General features: G+C 41.7%; 1 protein-coding gene across 1 annotated transcript; it reads left to right on the forward strand.

The window, feature by feature from the left end:
• Positions 1–6: 6 nt before the first annotated feature.
• DERL1 (derlin 1) lies at positions 7–16,765 on the forward strand. Its single transcript, XM_057415269.1, has 8 exons — positions 7–199; positions 1,796–1,907; positions 5,651–5,715; positions 8,515–8,541; positions 10,573–10,668; positions 11,342–11,394; positions 12,535–12,645; positions 14,099–16,765. Exons 1-8 carry the CDS (start codon positions 47–49, stop codon positions 14,235–14,237), a joined length of 756 nt encoding a protein of 251 aa, XP_057271252.1. The 5' UTR covers positions 7–46; the 3' UTR covers positions 14,238–16,765.
• The last annotated feature ends 4,201 nt before the right edge of the window (positions 16,766–20,966 follow it).

The following is a 20,966-nucleotide window of genomic DNA, read 5'->3' on the forward strand; positions in this document are numbered from 1 at the left end:
GGTCGGTTCGTAGCGAGGCCGCGGCGGCGGTGACAACGCCAGCGACATGTCGGACCTGGGAGACTGGTTCCGGAGCATCCCTCTGATCACCCGTTATTGGTTTGCCGGCTCCATCGCGGTGCCGCTCATCGGCAAACTGGGCCTCGTCAGCCCCGTCTACCTCTTCCTCTGGTCCGACGCCTTCATCAACCGCTTCCAGGTACGGGCCGCACTACAGCTCCCGGTGTGCCCCTCGGAGCCCGCGCCGGGAGGGAGCCCGGTCCGGGGCGCGCTGGGCATTCTGGGAGTTGTAGTAAGCGGCCTGGCCAGGGCTGCGGCGGAGTCTGGGCCCCGGTCGTGTCCCTGCCGCCCCGGAGGGAATCGCCCACCGAGCAGCCCGTTAGAGTCACCGCGGTCACCTCCAGCGGGAATCCGGGTTCCTGCATAACCTACATAAGGCCTGCGGCTGAGCACCGGGGTTAGCTGTTGTCTGCCTCTGCGGGCCCCGGGCTCCACACCAAGGTGACAGACGGTGGTGCCTGGCCCTGCCCGGGACCCTAGGTGGGAGAAAGAAGGGTTGGGGCCCCTCAGGGGTCCTGTAGTTTCTCTTTTGTCTGAATCTGGTATGTTTTTTCTCCTGTGGTTTTAGGGGCCATTGTTTTGGCTGGCACCTGTGGTTGTGCCAAAGCACCAATCATAAAACCTGTGGTTGTGACTTCAGGTGACTTGCCCAGCTTCTGCTGTGCGATTTTGAGTTTGAGAACAAGGGTTACAGGCAGATGTGCAACCGTCCCAAACCAGTTGCTCTGACGCTACTGAGGCAAGGCTAAAGAAAAGCATCTTTTGCAGCTTCTTGCTGGGAATTTGAAAACGCTTGTGTGTTTGGGATTGTCAGCTGCTTTGCCTAGCTATGGTTGACATAAACTAACAGCTAAAGTCCCGAGGTTTCAGATGTGCAGTGTTTCTGGGTGTATTAGCAGTATCAAAAGTGGTCGCAATCTGATTATAGTCATTTTCCTCGCACTGAGAGGTTACAGGTACAGTGTTCTGGTTTGTGGAGTGTAGGGGGAGAGCACCCATTGGATGGACTGAAAATGAAAATGAAAGTGAAGGAAGATAAAAGATTCCAGCCTTTAAAAATATATTATATGCATTCATTATATCTTCAGTGAAAAAGGCTGAGTGGGAAAAAAAAAAGATAGTGCTATCTGTAGTTGGTTTCACATACTGTCCCCAAAATTTATTCCTTCTGAAACTGTGAGGATCCCAGTACTCTATTTGGAGGTGTTGCTGCTTAAAAAGCTCAGTCACAAATGGCCAGACATGTTCTGCCCTTGCTGTGCCCTGCCGTGCAGTTTGCTGTGCCCAGTATTGATAGCTGGGAGACTCTAAAGCAGGTGCAACACACTCAGAGCAGTGTATGCTGTCTGGAATGGAGCACTAAAGGCTATTGTGTGAATTCTTGGCCTCTGTTCAACAGGTAAGGATGGGTTCTGTATGGGTGCTTTTAAAACAGGGTAGCATCCTTGCAAGCCTATCCCTTTTCCACTGCAATAAAGACTCAATATTGAAGATGTGATGGAAGCAATCTGGGAAGTTGTGTCTTAATAGCTTTGCTTGTCAGATTTAAAAAAACCACCCATCAACAAAACAAAAAGCCAGCTGTAAAAGCTGCTGAAGCAGCAATAATTGATACTTGGGCTATTTTAATCTCCTTAATCTTCTAAGTAATTGATAGCGAATGAGAGCAAGAAAGCTATGCATATGTGTTCATTCTACAGTGTATAAATATATCTTTCTCTTTTGATCTGGACAGATCTGGCGGCCGATAACTGCAACTTTCTTCTTCCCAGTGGGACCCGGAACAGGATTTCTCTACTTGGTGAATTTGTATTTCTTGTATCAATATTCATCACGATTAGAAACAGGTATGTTATCTGTTAAATTGTATGCACATGGTGAACTCTGCCTGGAGTTGATAGAGACTAAGCACTATCAGAGCTTCTGTTGGGAACGTTTGTGGCGATGGCATTGTAGCTGATTCGGTCAGAATCATGAAAAAGGTGACTTGTCTCTGTGCCTGCTTATGTTAGTCAATGGGAAACTACTCTGAAAATGGTCTGTCTGTGACTGGCTCCTTCCCTTTGGCAGGGAGCCTGTTCATTTAGGATCTGAACTTGATACTCTAGAATCATAGGATGGTTAGGGTTACAAAGTACCTTAAGATTATCTAGTTCCAACTCCCCTGCCAATGGGCAGGGATGCCTCACATTAGACCGTGTCACCCAAGGCTCTGTTCAACCTGGCCTTGAGCACTAACAGGGATGGAGCATTCACTATTTTGTTGGGCAACCCATTCCAGTGCCTCACCACCCTCACAATAAAGAACTCCTTCCTTATATTTGACCTGAACTTCCCCTATTTAAGTTTGAACCCATTACCCCTTGTCCTGTCGCAAAAGTCACTGATGAAGAGTCCCTCTCCAGCACCCTTGTAGGCCCCCTTCAGATACTGAAGGGCGCCTCTGAGGTCTCCATGCAGCTTTCTCTGCTCCAGGCTAAACAGCCCCAACTTTCTCAGCCTGTCTTTGTATGGGAGGTGCTTCATCCTCTGATAATCCTTGTGGCCTCCTCTGGCCTTGCTCTAACAGCTCCATATCCTCTTTATGTTGAGGACACCAGAACTGCCCAAAGCTTCAATAGGAGGGCCTGGTGCTTTTTGTTGTTGGATTTCAGGAAATGGGTGAGGGAGATTAAAACATGACATTACCTCTTGTTTTCTTGTGACTGACGTCCTTTAACAGAGAAGGATGACAAAGCATATATAGCAATGGATTTATCCATCTTGAGAAAATAACAATGTCAGATTTTTCTTTCTTTTAAAAGGGATGCTTGCCTGTGTTATTTTGTGTATGCTCTGCCCAACAGAAATGTGAAAAAGCTAGGAACAAGATGGATTTTCAGTTAGGGGGAAAAATTAAGAGTGAAAGAAAGGAGACCAGGTAATGGATCATTTCAAAAAAGGGATTGTTGTTACAAGGTAGCTTTAAAACTGGTTTCATTTTGCATTGCACAGTTCATTAAAGCTAGAGAGAAATTTTTTCAGTGGAAGTAAAAAATTACTTGCAAAGCCAAGCTCCTTCTGAAAGCCTTGATGAATAAGAATTTCACTGTAATTCTAATGTCGTTTTAGAACTGATGGTGTAAGTGGAAATGCATTGCACGCTGATGTTTGGGAAGTCCCACCATAGAGAAGAGATCCCTGCTAAGCCTGTCATCCAGACAGCATTGTAGAATCCCATGTAAGCTGTAATAGTAACAGTGATATGGAGGAGTGCTGTCAGATTGCATTTGATTGTTTTCTTAGTTAAAGTAAGTAGTAGTTTAATAGCTAGAAACAGTTCCTCCATTTCTGCAGTGTATTGTGAACACATGAGGGTGCTGGCAGCTACTGTGCAAAGCTGTGTGTAGTAAGAGTTCTGAATTAATATAGGCAAATTACATCACATGTCTTATACTTACAAAATTCTCTGGTTGGTTGTGCTGTGGCAGAAGTCTCATGAAAGGAAGTTAGTTCTTCCAGCAGTAAATTGACATTCCTGCTGTACAATGCATCTGGATTTTGAAACTGGGAAGTCAGCTGTGTTGTTGTTGTTTGAATCAATGCATTCCTTTTATATTATAGTAATTTTTCTGTGTATAAATGAAGTTCTTGATTATATCAGTCCTCCCCTCTAAAAAAAGGTTTGAATCCTTTTGAGAGTGGATGATGTCTAAGTTGCTGATAATATGTTCACAGATGGAAATCAGCATGGATCTATGGGTCTATGCCTCCTTTTGTCTGTGGAACTGAGGAAGTGAAACTTCTGTTTTCAGGATTGCACGTGGTTTTTTGAGCATACACTGGTGTTGCATGCTAGCTTCAAATTTAGCTGTCAAAAATACCCATCTGGTTTTGTACTGTGCTTGTGCTTTCTGAACAAGCTGACCTGTAGCTTCCTGAGGAAAGGAGCTTGGTGGGATTTTGTTTTGTTTCTGTTGGAGCAGAACATAATAAATATCAACAGGGAAAGGAGAATATGCAGCTCACTCCCCAGCAGTATGGATGATGAGGTTATGAGTCTGCAGCTTGTCCCTGATGACTGGATTATACCCTGGGCCCTATTGAAGGACCTAGTGGGCTAGAGCTCACCTTGCCCTTGTGCTCAGCTTTTTTGCAGTGTGTAGCTCAGTCCTCTTATGTTGGAAAGTCAACTTAAATAGTTTGTCCAGTATTATTTTTAGTAATCTCCTAGGTAATGAGAAGTGAAAAACTTTAAGGGGATAACATTTGCTTTGATTTCTTCCTATTCTGGAGGAATTCTTGTGCTGAGTCTCTATAGGGTTAGTCAGCTTCCTTTTTATTTGTTTCTATTTATTGCATGGCAATGGTAAGGAAAAACTTCCAGTTTATGTAGTCTCCAACTTCAAAACTTTTCAAAGAATATTTTTGAAATGTTTTGTGTGGGTTTTTTTTCCTCCTGTCATGTAACTTACATGGCTGAACTTAAATAATAAAATGATTAAAATATGACTTTTGGTTTACATAGGTTGAATTCCTGTAGTTATTCCAAAAAGCTAATAGATTTTTTTCTTTCATTTTTGGGAGACATGTGAAATACCTGTAGAAAGTCAAACAGTGCTAACATTAAGCAGTGGTCTTCTTCCTAGGCATTTTGTTTTATTGTTAGCACATAATTCAGATTGTTTGTAGTACGCTGAGTTTGCCACTGAGTGCTTTGAGTCTGTTTCAGTGGTATTCTCAGGTTTTCCTTGTCTGTGGGGGGCTATGTGGCAGTTGGTAGGAGTCTTGCTCAGATGCTGAGGTCCATGGCTGCCCTTTGCCACAGTTTGCAAGACTGAGAGCTTATGATTTTCATGTTTGCAAGGAGCTGTTGGGTGTGTGTGTGTGTTTAACCCTTGTCTCTGCCAGGTCCCAAACTCAACTGGGCATCTAAATGTAATTTCATGAAGTACGACCTGCAGGGAATGTTACTCTGGTTTTTGTCTGTGGGTGTTTTTTATTTCCACTGTCCTGAAAAAATTTGACGCACATTTGAAATAGGGAATGAAGCAAACAGTTCAGCTTAGAAGAAGGAACAGAATGATCTGCACGTGTACCCTCCTTGTCATATACATTATTTTTTCTGGAGTATGAAAACGTATCTCTTGAGTCTGAGCAGATGATGCAAAGCGGATGCAATTTGCCTAAGTAAAGACTGGTTTTCACATGACTCTATTGTTAAACGTGGTGTCTCTGCCTTTGCTGTGCAAGTGTATTTCTTTATTGTGTGCTTCTGACTGGCAGCTTCTTACAAAGGATGGGGTCCAACTCTATTTTGAAGTTCTATGAAGTTAAAACAACTTATCTCCAGAATTAAAGTGTGTTCTTTTTTAAGTAGAAACACTGTGCCCTTAATGCAGTAGGCTGAATATCTTAAGTTTTAGTTTGTAGGTTGTTCTATTTTAAGGCTTTTTAAAATTAAATAAAAACGATAAACCACAGACTACATGCAGAGGCACAACTGTTATTAGCTGAGCTTTTCTTAGACTCCCTAAAGTAAAAAAAAAAAACCCTCTTATTTTCTTATCAAGATTTCAGTATCTTTCCTAATAATTCTTTTTATTTACAGGGGCTTTTGATGGAAGGCCAGCAGATTACATGTTCATGCTGCTGTTTAACTGGATCTGCATTGTTGTATCCTTCTGCTCATCATCAAACTTAGAATATTTTGGTTCTCCTGTTTCTGCCTGAAATATGTTCAAAGACCATAGCAACTGTTAGCAACTAACAGTGTTATAATGTCGCAAATGTTCACAGGTGAGTTTTTCATCTCTGGAAAGGTAGCAAGTGATTTGCAGGGAGAATACTACTACATGTGCATACCTACTAATACAAGTATGTGATCTGGGGTCTAGAATTCTGGTTACATAAAGTTCAGATCATGTTGTATGGGATTCTGTGGTTGTTCTCTCTGTTCCTTCATTTAGATACTTCTAGGGGTTGCTGCATGAGTGAATTTAGTGTGTTGAAGTTGTCCTGTGCAAATAGGTCTGATCTCTGCTAATCCCTGAGTTGGAAATTCAGGTGGCTTATGGAGAGACCCTTTACCTACTGGGTACAAGTCAGCTGCGTTTGTCAAAGGAGTGCACTGAGCCAACTTCCTGAAGAAACTGTACTTCTTGGTTTAGGACTGTGGGTAAACAGGTTTTTTCATGAAGTTTGCTGTTTTGCTGAATTTTCTTTTCAGTTTTGGATACCAAAAACTGGGAGGAGTTGTTGAAAGACCAGATGGTTGTGGGACCTTTTGAGGCTGGAGAAATGTGTTGGTCAAGAATCTCATGAAGCTTGGTAAAGGGAAGTTATCCTGTCCCTGGGGAGGAGCAGCCTCAAGCACCAGGAGAGGCTAGGGGACTGACAGTCTGCAAAGCAGCTTGGCAGAAAAGGCCCTGGTGTCCTCCTGGGCACCAAGCTGACCCTGAGCCAGCAATGTGCTGTTGTGGCAAAGGTGGCCACTGGCCTCATAGGCTGTACTAGGCAAAGCATTGCCAGCAGCTTGAGGGAGGTGATTGCTCCTCTCTGTTCAGCCATTGTGAGATGTACGGGGGTGGCTGCATCATGCTCCAGGTTCCCAAATACAAGAGAGACATGGACATACAGGAGTGAGTCCAGTGAAAGGTCACAAAGGTGATTAAAGGGTTGGAGCATCTGTCACATAAGGAGAAGCTGAGAGAGCTCTGGGGTTGTGCAGCCTGGAGAACAGGAGGCTCAGGGGTGTCTTACCAGAGAGTAGTTTGGGTTAGAAGGGACTTTTAAAAGTCAGTTAGTCCAAACCTCCCACTCCCTGCAGTAAGCAGGAACATCTTTAACTAGATCAGGTTGCTCAGAGCTCCATCCAACCTGGCCTTGAAGGTTTCCAAGTATGGGGCATCTACTACCTCTACCTCTCTGTAGGTGGTGGTTCACCACCCTCATCATAAAAGACTTCTTCTTTATATCGGGCCTGAATCTGCCCTCTGTTAGTTTGAAGCCATCACCCCTTGTCCTATTGCAACAGGCACTGCTAAAAAGTCTGTCCCCATCTTTCTTATAAGCCCCCTCAAAGTATTGAAAGGCTGCAATAAGGTGTTCCTCGAGACTTCTTCAGGCTGAACAGCCCCAACTCTCTCAGCCTGTCTTCATAGGAGAGGTGTTTCATCCTGCTGATCCTTTTTGTGTCTGTCCTCTGGACCAGCTCCCAACAGGTCCATGTCTTTCCTGCACTGAGGACTCCAGAGCTGGATGCAGTACTCCATGTGAATAAATACCTAATGTGGGAGGAAGTAAAGGACATGGAACCAGGCTTCTCTCACTGGTGCTCAGTGGTGGGACATGAGAGAACCAGCACAAAATGAAGCTCAGAAAAATCCGTTTAAATGTAAGGAAGACTGTTTTTACTGTAAGGAAAGTCCAGCACTGGCATGGGTTGTCAAGAGGTGTTGTGGGACCTCCATCCTTGGAGATGCTCCCATTCTGTGCTGTTGTCACTTCTTTGTAGCAATTTGAGGTGGCACAGCATTTGGAAAAAAGGGGGTGGTGACATTGTGAACCAGATAGAGCCAGGAGAGCTAGCCTGTAGAAATGCTGTTGCCTTTATCAATAGATAACTATCTCCAGTTGCATTCCACTGTATGGAGGGAATTGCTGCTCTTGCTAGTCTTGTTGAACCACAGCAGTAACCAGGCAAACAACATGCATTTACTTATGTTAAGAAAACTACCAGCTGCATTGTGATTGCAGGCTGTTGCCTGTGAGCTATTAGGTGAATCTGATTGTGACTTGACTTTCAACGTGGTCATTTAAGAGCTTCCAGTTGCTTGTTCCCTATGTGATATAAGGAGCAACCTGGAAACATGATCTGGGAAAATGCTTGATGCTATTTTATATGTATTCATGAACTGTTAAAAGCATTCTGATCATAGCAAAATTCTTCAGCAGTTGTTTCTGCTCAGCAGTTAACTACAGCAAGCAGATCCTTTGGGTTCCAAGGTAGCAGAGTACTATAAAAAGCCTTCAAATTATTTTTTTTCACTGTGACTCAGTGTCAATATATTGGTATTTTTTTAATGATCCAGTATTTCTTTAGTTAGAAAACCAACACTTTAGTCTTTAAAAAAACTAATGAAAGAATCCACCTGTTAAACTTGTAACAGGCTTTTATGGATGGACTGATGGAGTTTGTAGTTAGCCGATTTCATCAGGGAGGAAAGGCCAGTCCATCAGCCCTTGGGAATAATGACTTGAGGAGGTAGCTTGAAAAGCTACTGAAAAGCAGTTACTGAAACTGTGTAAATCTGTAGATCATTGGAGGTTTTGCATTTTTTCCAGTGGTTAACTTAATACTACACAGTTTTAAACATTAAAGGTTTTTGCATATGTGTTCAGTGTGTGTGTGCAGCTTTGTTTTATTCTAGTCTATCAGGTTTTACTGCATTTTCCTCAATGGTGCAATGGTAGATAACTGGCTTGGCAATGGACATGCAGGTAAGTGTGGGACAGTTTCTTATATAATAAGCTTATGGAACTTTCTGGCTGCATAATGACTTTATAGAGAGCATTATCGACATAACTGTGGGATATAGTTAAGCTGGGCTGGTTTAATTTGTATCAAAATGGACTGCTGTGTGTGTATTGTTAGGTTTTAAGTTTGGGTCAGCCTCAGCTGGCATTACAAGCCTGTATCTGACTCTGCCATTCCTAACTTAGTTTGGGAGTCAAGGAGTGAATACTGGCTCTTTGTGCAGTCAGGAAGCATTCAGTCTTTTACTAAAATGGACACAAGATGTCACCTATGCTCTGTTTCTTCTGTTGAATGTGGATCTGCATTCTTACTTTTTTATCTAAAAATGATTCTTGGGTTCATTAGTCTTAAATTTAGTCTGCCTTTTATTTGCCAACAGAAGATCTTCTGGGGGAAAAATGCAGCTTCAGATTCAGATCAGAACTGTGAAGTGCAAAATCCTCACGAGAATAGTTAAAATACTAGTCTAAAGAATCAGTTTCTCTGAGGTAGTTCTTATCTCCCCAGATATTAAGGGGGAAATGGAGGAGTGTTTCTTGGACACAACAGAGTATCAGATAACTGCATGTCTTCGGCCTGCCTCTGCTGTTCTCATCTCATTATGTCCCTGTCACTCAAAGCCTATACTAATATCTCTAATATTCTGTACAAAATTATCTTAGAATTTATTAGATCACTTCTCAGGCTCCCCTGGTAGACAGAAATAGGGATTGTGCATCTGCAGTCAACGCTGAGCTCTGTTTAAGGGCTATTTATAAAGCCACTTCAACCTTTTCTGCTGTGGGGAAGGTGCCCCAAAATTCTTTAAAAGCATTCTGAAGCCACCCATGTGTTGCATGAATTTTAGACTGATTGTATTGATTTGTATTTTTTATAAAGGTACTTAAAATTGTTTTATATCTGCATATAAAGTATTGCCTAAAAGAGAATTAGTTGATTTATGTGCAGATGTACTTTTCTTCCAAATAAGGGATTTTTCCTTGTATTGAGCGGCTTGCTTGAAAGTGAGAAGGTAGAGTAGGATAGCTGGGCCTCTGTTGTCATCTCTAATACTTTAAGAAATTAGATATTACTTTCTTTTTCCAGTAAAATAAAAATAGTTTAAATAAAGACCCAGAGGTGCTTGTGTGATGAGTCAGGCTGTTGGTGCACTGCAGGGCGTGGGGAAAGCTGGACTGGTGCCCGTGTGCTGGCTTTAGCATGAAACCTGTTGAATAGTGGCACCCCTGAAGGGATGACTTTTAACCTCTCTTCCAAACACATCAGCTGGCTCATAGCATTAAACCAGCTCACAGAAATATTGCTGGCACGGTCTGTCTCTAGGTTCAGAAATCAGCATAGTTTAAATAGCGCTTTGTATTTGTTTCACTAGAAATAGCCCATCAGCTAATACATAGTCACAGTAAAGAGGTATTTGAAACGGTCTCATCTCCTGGCATGGAGCATGGGTTAACTCCAAGCTCTTCCAAGGTGGCTTTGCCAAGGCTGGCTGCAGTACTCTGAAGTGGTGATTTACTCATGCACCTTCCCTCTGTGGTGCCCTGAGGGGGACATAGCTGGCAATTTGGTGGAGTAGGACTTCATCTGATGTATTAGCTTTGCCCCAGATGAGTGTGTTTGGGTTAGTGCCCTGGGTTGTGATGGAAAGGATTGTGGCACAGGCACATCGCTGACTCTGGTGTAGGTATGCTATCAAGCAGTTGGGAACAGAGTTTGCCACAGCTGCTCTTTCACTGGGTGCAAGTTGGAGCCCTTTGCTTTGGCATGGTCTTGCAAAAGAGAATGACCAAGTAGGTTCTTCTGCTTAACTTTCTCAATACCTTTGAACAGATCTATGACACATGATGGCAGAGATTCTGGGGCAGTCTTTAAGCTTTTGCTGATGTATCATGCTTATAAGTCATTTTGAAGCTTATAGTTTCTGCTACCTGTTTAAGTTTCTCAGGCTTCTGTGCAAGTAATGGTAACTTTTTGCCTTGTTTTTGACATTGTAGTTGCTGATGATTCCACTCATCATGTCAGTACTTTATGTGTGGGCCCAGCTGAACAGAGACATGATTGTATCGTTTTGGTTTGGAACAAGATTTAAGGTACGTCAGACAGGATATTGGAAAGGTTTATGCCCAGAAGATGCACATGAAGATGAGGAGTAAAACATTTATATTTTCTCTTACTAAAGATGTCCCATGCTTTCACATAGCTTGAGATACAACAAAGATGAAATTTCTTCATGGTCTTCCATGCAGTGTGGCTTTACTGAAAGATGTCGTGACAACTGAGATTTATCAGTCTGAAAAGAGGGGAAAAAATTCCTGATAAATATTCAACTGGATAAAAGCTGAATATAGTGACACCAAAGTGACAAAATGTTGATACTTTAAATTGTTCCTGTGCAGCCTCATCTGTTTCTGCCAGATCTTCCAGTGAAGTCTTTTGATCATTGTTTCCAGACCTTCTTAAAATCAGAAATGTTAGGACTTTGAGATGGAAGTGTGCTGTGGAACATAGAGTGCAGAAGACTTAGAAAGTTTAAATGAGTGATATTTTTCTGACAATGTTAGTGGTGGCTTAGTTTGGAGTATCCTACCTTGTTAGATAGAATCTGCTTAAGGTAATAAAAGGGTTTGTGTAATGCCTACAACATTGAGATGATAATCACACTTCTTAGTGCAGTGGGAAGCTGAGCAGGTTTATATCCTTAAAACCTTAAGTACATCCTTAACTTGTACTTACAACTTCTGTCTTCATTACTTTCTTTTTCAGGCCTGTTACCTTCCATGGGTTATTCTGGGATTCAACTATATCATTGGTGGATCGTATGTATTTATTTATACGGCAAATTTGAAGTTATAAAAGCTTTTATGGCTGTTGAACTTATTGCTGAATTTAGAAGTGATATTAAAATAAGAGGCTTAAAGCTGTATAATCTGACAATGCTTAGTGTTACTTGGTGGACATTTAAGATAAAAGTGAAGAGGAAAGATGCATGTGAGAGCTACAGAATGTAGGTGAGGGGAAAGTAATAAAAAATTGGTTTATTTTCTAGTAAATCTGTGCATTAGGCCTTTTTCTGGCCAAAGAGTACTGGACAGTAAAGAAAGATATCACCTTGTATGACCAACCATCATTACTAGTTTTAGAAACAAATTTAGCTTGACTCTGAGAGTGCTGTTACTACTTTTCCTCACAGCCTTGCCCAACATGATGTTTTTACCAGCTTGTGAAGTAAGGAAAAATGGCAATAGAGTGCCATATTAGCACCTGCTGAATTCATTGGTCTGTCTTGGGTTTCTTTGACTAAACTCCATGATGCACAAATCCCCTCTGTGCACGGTCTTTCTTATTGGTGCCCTCAATTGGTTTGGGCCTCTTGGTGCCGCTGTAACACAATTAGTGATAATAACAAGTTACGTGGTTGATTTATAAAAGGAGGAGATGGTACAGCAAAACCAAATTCCCTTTTCTGGCAGTGCCTCCTACTGACTCATCCGTCACTTGAGAAAACTGCTTGCTGTTAGATACCTACTGTTTCTATGCATGGCAGAAGATACTCAAGGGCCTCCATTCAGCAGTGTTTTTGCAGAATTGGGAACAAAACAGTTCAGTACAGCAGGAGACAGGTTGTCCAGTGAAAACAGCAGTAACTTCTCAAGCTCAACAGACTATTATTTGGGACACTAATGGCTGTACGGTCTAATTCCTTGGTGTAAACAAGTATTTAATTGCATTTTCAGTGCAGACTGTAGAGAAGGCTTGGAAGGGAGGGTGGAATAGCCTGTGGATGTGTTGGCACAGAAGGCTGGCTCATCTTTAGAAGCGGCTGTAAAATGCTGAGGGAAGGGAAATTTTCAGCAATGCCCATGGCAGGTGAACAGTAGTAACTGGCAGAAGATGGGCACTCATTTATTTTCAGAGAAGGCAATTTGTGAAACAGTTCTTTTTCTTTTGCCTTGCAGAGTCATCAATGAGCTGATAGGAAATTTGGTTGGACATCTGTATTTCTTCTTAATGTTTAAATATCCAATGGATTTGGGAGGAAGGAATTTTCTGTCCACACCTCAGTTCCTGTAAGCTGGCTTTATTCTATAGCTCACTGTTTCTTTGGTCCAGTTTTCTGTATTGTTCATCAGACATATTTACTGGGATTGTAAGGTGTGATATACTTTGCTAAATCAGCCTGCTTCAGACTGTCATATTGACTGTGCTGCTGAGGCATGAAAAATGTTGAGTTTCTTGTAAATGGCCCATGTGAGAGTTCTTTGTTACCTCTATGGATGGCTTGTGTCCTTTACCGACTCCAAAGAGTGAGAGTAAAAGTCATAGTTCTGCTTTTGAATTGAGCTGTAGTAAAGTGAATCTGAATTATCAGATACTACCATAAAACCCCCAGTTTTCTCCTGTCAGTGATCTTTTATCTGTATTTCCATGTATCATTACAGTAGCTACCAGTTCAGCAACCTGTAACAATAGTAGGAGTCAGTTGTATACTTGTTCAGGTCTAAAATACGTTTTCTGTTTTACAGTCCTTAGCAGTCACCTTGACTGAGACTGCTTGTCTTGGTTTCTGAAGTGCTTTTTTACTCTTCTGGCATTTAAGTGCTACATCAGAAGCTGAAGTTTGTAGCTTCAGTTGCCCTTTTGGGTTGTAAATATTCCTTCTCTACCAAACTTTAGATAGCAACTCGGTTAACCGTTTTTATAACATAAGCAGGTAGTTTATGTTATAGAAGATGCAAACTTGAATTACAGTTATACTTTCTGTACAAGTTGTAGTGAGTAAGCAACTTCATGTTTGAGTTTTCAAGCCCTTCTGGTAAACCACATTTTCCATAAAGATTAGAAGACAAAATGATTTTTTGAAATGTCTTTCAAGGTAATAACAGCTCTGAAACTGCCATCAATCTTGTTAGTGATGTGCAATTTTCTTGATTCCTCATAGGTGTATTTAATTTTTCTCTGTATTTGAGAAGCAGGAACAGAAGTACTGCAAATATCTCTACAAAGGGATAAATTCTGCCTTTGCACTCTAATGTTTTGTTAAAAAAAAGATGCTGTGATGAATTACAGGTACATTTAATACAATAATGAACAACTTTTTCTATACAGGAATATTTTTCTTGTATAAAGGAATCTGGGTTTTATGTGTGAGCTCCAGATTTTAGTTGTCAAATTCAACAAGGGATTTGCAGGAGTTTGGTGTGTTATAGAGCTGAAATGACTATGCATTGGTGGCATCCCGTGCAAAATGCAGAAGCTGTATGTTAGATCACTCTGGTTTTTCCCTTATGTTTGGATTATTCTATTTAACCATATCCCAGAGATGAAAGTTCCCCACAATTCTCATTTCTCATTGTGCTGAGGGCTTAGATTTGGCAAGAATTCTGTGGAGAATTAAACTGTGAAAAGCCAGTATTACTGTGAAGCCTGGCAGCTAAAAGGAAGTGCATGGAAAAGTAGCCTGGCATTTACCCCCAAGGTACATTTGTTTCTCAAACTCTCTCCTCTTCTGGCTTGTCCTAGGTATCGCTGGCTGCCAAATAGGAGAGGAGGAGTGTCGGGGTTTGGTGTCCCACCTGCTAGCATGAGAAGAGCTGCAGAAGATCAGCAGGGTGGTGGAAGACACAACTGGGGCCAAGGTTTCCGGCTAGGTGACCAGTGAAGAACTCCTGCCCTTGGAAAACACCAACTCTTCAGTTTTAATTGGACGTAGAACCAACCCTTCCTGGTGCAGAGCATGCTTAAGAACTGAGCTCTCTGTAGTACTGTTGGATTTAACTGATAAAAAAGAATGTTTCTGGTTCAAGAAAAAATAAAAAACTCCAGAAGGGAAAAATGTAGATCTTACTCCAGGTTAGCCAGTAGTGTCCAATTTGATTCTGCCATTAAAAAAAGCCTTCTTTATACAGTATTGTGTGTCACAACAGACATCCATTATGCCATCTTATTCCGTGATGGGATGGAGCAAGCTAATGGTATGTCTCACCTGGTATATTGAAAGCTTTGTTGACCGGTAGGGTAAGAATCCAGTGTGAGGCAGATGATTCAAACTAACCCCTGAGTTTAGGAGGCTGACTTTTTCCATAGCTGTACTGGAGTCCCAGGGTCTTTGGAAACATTATTTGTTATCTTCTGCATTCATAAAGCAAAGTGCTAATGTTTCATTTCCATTGTTAGGCTGTGTTTTGAGGGGATTCTTTTTTTCTTGCTGTGCTGTCCTACTTGCTACAGCATGGGCTGGGAAAGACTAAGGATAAGAGGGCTTTCATTTGAAATGGCAATAACATATTAACAGGACTGAAATCTCTGAACTCTTCATGGCATATTATAAGGCTTGCTCTGTTCACAATGAAGTTAGCTGGCTTGTTTTTTTTTCCCCTAAGATCTGTGAATTCTTGGCTTCAAGGTTATTATTTTGATTGCAAAATTGGGTAGCACAAATACTCTTAAGCTAGAACATGTAACTTATCATTGTGGTTAATGTAAAGGGTACTGACTGCAGCATTATGTTTGTTATCTGAATCTTCAACTTTAAAGCTTTAAGACATCAAAGAATCGAAGCTGGAAATAATTTTTTCCAGGGTCAAGATACAGTAGAACAGTTTTTTTTACTTCAGGACTCTTTCATTGTCAAATAAGACATCGCATACACTGTTTATTACTTTTGGTGAAACATTTTGGCATGGAAAAGGGAATGATTCTGTACAGAGTAATTTTCCTCATAGTGGGTTCCATGGGTAGAGCACAGGGTGAAGATCCAGGAAGCTGCAAGGTGCGGTTGTTACTGACTCACTGCATGAACTTGAGTAAACTTCTTACTTACCTCAGTTTTCTCAGCTGTAAGGAAGATTCATGCATGTCTCATGGCATTCTTAAAAGTAGCTGTCCTCAACTCCCCTAGATGGGAGCTGCTAGTGAGCAAGGTAAGGCTTGGGTTCACATAAATGACAACACTGAAGCCAGGAACACAATTACTCTGAGCTTAACCAAGGCTTCTGAGTTGCAATACAGTTGGTTACTTTTTGGTTTATAGTTTCAGAAAGAAGAGCACTCTCACTAGGATGAGAGTCAAATCTCTGACCAAATTTCCCTTTAGCAAGGTTTTTTTACTGGGTTGGCAGAGCACAGAAAGCTGTTCTTCCCCAGCTTAGGTGTCTCAGGTATCTGTAAGTAGGTGAAGTGAATCTGGGCCAAAATGTTTTTATTACTGCTTTGTTTCTTCAGTAAAGCTGGGTTCTGAAGGTTTAAGAACTTGTCAATGCTATATGACATGGAACTGAGTGAAAAGCAAGCAGTTGGCCTGGAAGTTTTTTCAGGCTGGGTTGCCTGAAAAAAGTGCATGCTCCATTTCTTTATAGCAGCTCAAGGTTTTGATTTGGCTTCTCAAAAAGTGTAGAAGGCTGGTAATGATCTCATTGTGTGCTTAGGTTTTACAGAAACTTGGAGTTCAGAACTCACCTGCCATTTTTGTCCATTCAGTGATGAGTTTTAACAATGCTCTTGTCCCTGTATAAAATGCAGGCAGAAGAGAAGACTCCACAGTGTTGTAAATATTCATCTATTATTGACCGACAATGTCATTTGATGCTCAAAGTACAAATTTTGAGAACCTTCGTTTATATAGGAGTCATGATGCAGCTGGTCATTTTAGTCATAGTAATATCACTGTCTCCAAAACATTTGTTTTCATTTTGAGTCAGGACTTAACTATTACATGAAGATGCAATAGTTTGTGACTCAGCTAAACCCCTGGCATGCTCAAATTGCAAAGCACTTTTGTAGAGAAGGCCAGAGGGAAGGTTTGAGTGGGAGGAAGCATGGCAAAAGTCATTGTCCTGGCTCAGTGCACTGTCCTGGCTCTTGCTTTCTAGCACATCCTGCTTCCCTAAATTAAGAGAAAAAGGTTTGCAAGGAAAGTAGACTTCTGATAAGTCTTGATTAGCTTTTGAGCTGCTTCAGGTCAATTTACATTGGTTTATGGAAAATTCACTTTGGAATTCCATATTATGAGCTTGGTTCATTCGTTTCTCACTTGTCACTTGACCTGAAGCACTGTTCATCCTCCAGTGTATGCTGACAGTGATGGTCTCTTGTTAAATGAGTACCTCTTTTCTTATTTTGTACAGATAATTTCCCTTTTTGTAATCAAATTTTTGTTGGCAAAGTTTTAAATTAAAGTTTTAATCTCTGTTGCTGTCTCTTTCACTAAATCATATTTCAGCTGAAGTCAAGCCTTGTGATCTTCGTGTCTCTGGGGAGTGCCTGGCAGCTGCACTGTGACACCACCTCCTGCTGTTGAGAAAAGTACTCAAGAAAATGACCTGCTTTTGGGTGGGAGCATTGTCTTCTCTGATCAGTTGCAAAATTGTAAAGGCATTTTCTTTGTCTCTGTTTATCACCATGAGTTTTGGCAGTCTGTGTCCTTCCTGGGCTTTTTACATTTTACAGCTTTTTTTGTACACTTGATTATTCATCCTTTATTGTCCCCTGGGAGGAAACATCCTTCTGCTCACCTCCAGACTTTGTGGGATTGATAGAGATCACTCGCTTTTCCTAGCGTTAAGCTTGGTATTCTGCAGTATGCTCTCTCTGTCCAGCCAGATGTGCACAGCTGCTAGAATTCTTTTTGAGGCTCTTGGCTGATTTGGAGACACATTGAGCATCCTCTGAATGACTCCTTTGTTCATCTGACTCCGCTTGTCCAGTTTAATACTATAGAGTCCCCAAAAAGAGATTGTGGACTTGTGCTGTTTGAACTGGAAAGTCTTGGTCCATATTAAGTACACCAGACAGAACAGTGTGGCATGTATGTGCCTTTTGATTTTGATCCAGCTGCATAGAGTCAGCAGAAGAGCCAGGAATATGAAATCAAATGATTCTAAAATGCTTCATCTCTCATTCTTATCGCTCTGTCTTGGCGACAGCTCAACTCAACTCAACTTGGTAATGTGGTGTTGCCAGTGACTTCATGAGAAATGGAACCTGTTGCTTCATTCTGTCATCTAATTGTCACACTGGGAAAACTGAGAGGCTTTAATTTGAAGAAATGCATATTGTTTGAAATATAAGATTCCATCTGTGTTTATGTATCACTGGGTACCTTATCGGGGGTGGGGGGGAAGCTGCTTTGCCTTGATGGTTAAGGTAGTGAGCTGGAGAGGTACATGCTGATTTACAGTCTGAAGCCTCTGCTATAACAAGTCACTTAATGGTTTTGTAAATCCTCTTCTGCATCCATAAAATGAAGATGATTCATAGTCTCCCTTGTTCCGTGCTAGGCTTAGGATGATGGATTAATTTGTACTTGCTGTAGTATGGCAGAGCGCTAATTTTGGTGAAAGTGTTCTTCGCCTGTAGTAGTAAATGGCATTTCTTGTTTTGTGCTTCCCTAGATTCTTGTTTTGCCATGGATGATAGTAACAGTGTGACTTGAAATTCAAAATTGAGTCTATTGTCATGATTTTGTTCAGTTAAATGTATAATGCGTGCATATTAAGCAGAAGTACTTGCATCTAAAAGTTGATACGTTTTCTAGAATTTAAAAGATGAAAAACGTTTCAGCTGCTTGTATTTTCAAGCACACTTTGGTTGGTGAAAGGACTTTCTTCACAGCAGTGGCTCACCCTTTTAACATCTGGAACGTGGTCTAGGAGGAGAGATTACAGTACTTGTGAGCAAAAGTTGTATAAAAGGAACAGTAACTGTGGGATGCTGGCAAGCCCTCTGCAGAATCTTCTTGATGTTGGAGGGGGAAAGAGTGATGATGAAACCTTAACTGGTGCCTGAAGCTGGTTTGGGTTTTTTGTTTTGTTCCCTCTCTCAAGGACAAAGCTCTTGCAAAATGCCATTAGAGCTCACATCAGCTCTGAAGGCCAGGTTTCTCTGCACTACTAACCAGGCGTAAGTGTACCATGATGAAGGCCATGGCAACTGGAGGCAGTGTTTAAATCAAAACCACCACAAGCAGTTTTCTTTCATCTGAATGTTTACATTTATTTCTTAAAAGGGATGTGTGCATTTACTCCCTTGGACCAGCCGTGGATTAAAGGGCAGTGGATGAATCACCGCGTTGATGGTTTCATTGACTTGTGGTAACCGGAGATGTGAGGATGCTGCCTGTTGTCGCGGATGGAGTGATGCACTTCACTCATAAGAGAGAAGTAGCAATATGTTTACTGATGTAAAACAAGGTTTGATAGTAAATGTGACAGTGGTTTAACAAGATTCAGTGGCAAGGTGCACTTGAGTATTTACTGCACAGAGGACAGGGTCAGACAGAACTGTCAGGGAGACCCTCCTGTTGAGTCTTGAGGTTCCAAAAGGAATGTATGTGTGTTGGTGGATGTATGAGGTAGGGAAGCCTGAGGTAGGGAAGCCTAAGGTAGTGCTTTTTGGAATAAAATACATTATAAATCAATCAGGAAGAGATCTAAAGATGCTGAGAAGTTGGTTTTTAACTGCACTTGAGAATGGGAAGAAAAAAGATTCTATTGAGGACTATAGTCATTGATCAAAGAATGTTCTGTGTTTTTCAAAGTGCTTTTTTCCCCCCAGTATGGGCTCAGAAAGTGGCAGTCTCCATTCAGGCTGAAAAAAAGAAGCAATGCCTGATGCTCTGTCCTCGCGTACTGAATCCTTAACCCCACAGCAGGTGGAGGGGCGAGATGAGATGTTGTTTACTGTTTGTACCTGCAGCTGCACTGTGGATAAACCTTTCTCTAGAAGGAAGTCTTGAGCACATGTCTGTAATGCTGCTTTGCCTGTTGGTTGTTGACTCTGTACTTACTGCTGTTATGAACTCAAGCGATTGCAAAAGAAAATGGCAATGTGTGTACCTTGGGAGTTGGCCTTGTTTGGGTTAGGGGCTTAAGCTAAATTGTTAACTGTAACCAATGTTAATGTCAGTATTTTCACTTAGGAGCTTTTATGTACAGTATGATTTTCTTTAAAGCTGATTTGAAGCCTGGATGCTAGAGGGTTTTGGGTTTTTTAATGTATAAACCAGTAGCAAAGTTAGTCTTGTCCTGTTCTCTGTTCCATCTTGCCCTTCTTCCCCAAGGTATGTAATTTGAGATAAAAATACAGTTAATGTTGGAAAAGTACAGCAAGATTTGGGGGCATCAAGAAACTTGAACACCCCGAAGCTTTATGCAACCAATGGCATAAAGAGCTTGTATTGTTCTTTTAGCCCTTGTGTTGTGTCAATTCAGAAAACATTAAATCTTACAGGGACTGATAGTCTTAGAAGATGCTGGTCAGGATCTACAAGCAGAAGAGCAAAACTGTTGAAAGAGTTACAACTTCTGCTGAAGTCAGTGCTCTGGATTGTGCAGTACAGCAGTATTTACTCTGCAGCACTGTCTTAGCAATGCTCAAGCCCAAGCAGTCTCCACTTGTTCACAGCGATGGATGTGCTCCTCTCTAGCTGTGGTTTGGCTTTAATAGTCCAAGGTGCATGTAGCCAGGGGCAGGGGCTCCCCAGGGAGACCAGCACACCTACACACAAAACCAGGATCTGTGGGAGCTGCATTAAGAGGAAGGAGAGTGCCAGGTGTGAGCTGACAGCTTGCTTTATTTGACTTCCCTGAGTTGGCTGTGGTGAGCTGGTGGGGTTGCACAACCCAGAAGGGAGTAGGACAGGCAAGGATGAGGATGTGGTTGGTTGACAGCTCTTGGGTACAGCCTTTCCCAAGGAGTTTCAGGGAAGCCTCTCGGGATGTAAACTGCTGTTGCTGAAGGCTGTAGAGGGGAAGGTGACTCCTAGCGTGAAAGTAAGGGAAGATTCTAGCTGGAGAGCTGACTTGCGTGTGCTGCACTGGAATTGTGTGTGTAGGGGGCAGATTTTGCAACAGGAGAATATTTCAACTGGATTATACTGGTGATGATTAAATGCTTCAGGTTTTTACATCTAAAATAACTTTTTCAGCTAGGTCAGAAGATACAATGGGTTTTCTGTTTGCTTTTAGAGCTCAAATCAACCCTTAAAAGCTGAAATCAGAGCCTGCTATTTCGACTGGGGCAAAACACTTCTGCAGCCTTCGTTTCCAGAAATGTTGTAGTGGTGACTTTTCACTGCAGTAAATCAATCCAACATATATATTTGTGTCTCTTGCCCGAGATGGGACATGCATGTTGGATCAATGTCAACAGGTTTCTAACTCCTTTGCTCTGTGAGCACGGAGAACCTGGAGAGGTTTTAGAAACTATAGCTTCTGGGCAGAGAGTTTCTGCATTCCTGCTGGAAGCTTCCTAGCATGTCTGCTGCCCTCATTGGGGTAGGTACAATCCCACTTTCAGTTTTCCTGCATGTTTTAGTTACAGCAGTATTATTTAATTTAAATCTCCCTTTCCTCTTTCTGATCTGAAACCGCACTCAAAAGAGTTAAGGCCA

Source organism: Pezoporus wallicus, unplaced genomic scaffold, assembly GCF_028554395.1.
Source record: "Pezoporus wallicus isolate ANWC-B61680 ecotype Strahan unplaced genomic scaffold, APGP_CSIRO_Pwel_v1 contig_3812, whole genome shotgun sequence".
Taxonomy (NCBI): Eukaryota; Metazoa; Chordata; class Aves; order Psittaciformes; family Psittacidae; genus Pezoporus; species Pezoporus wallicus.

What these genes read in the sequence shown, in the direction of transcription:
- DERL1 (XM_057415269.1), top strand. Translation starts at nt 47, where the DNA reads ATGTCGGACCTGGGAGACTGGTTCCGGAGCATCCCTCTGATCACCCGT. An exon ending in CCTTCATCAACCGCTTCCAG is followed by an intron (nt 200 to 1,795) that starts GTACGGGCCGCA and finishes TGATCTGGACAG; the next exon opens with ATCTGGCGGCCGATAACTGC. An exon ending in GGTTTGGAACAAGATTTAAG is followed by an intron (nt 10,669 to 11,341) that starts GTACGTCAGACA and finishes TTTCTTTTTCAG; the next exon opens with GCCTGTTACCTTCCATGGGT.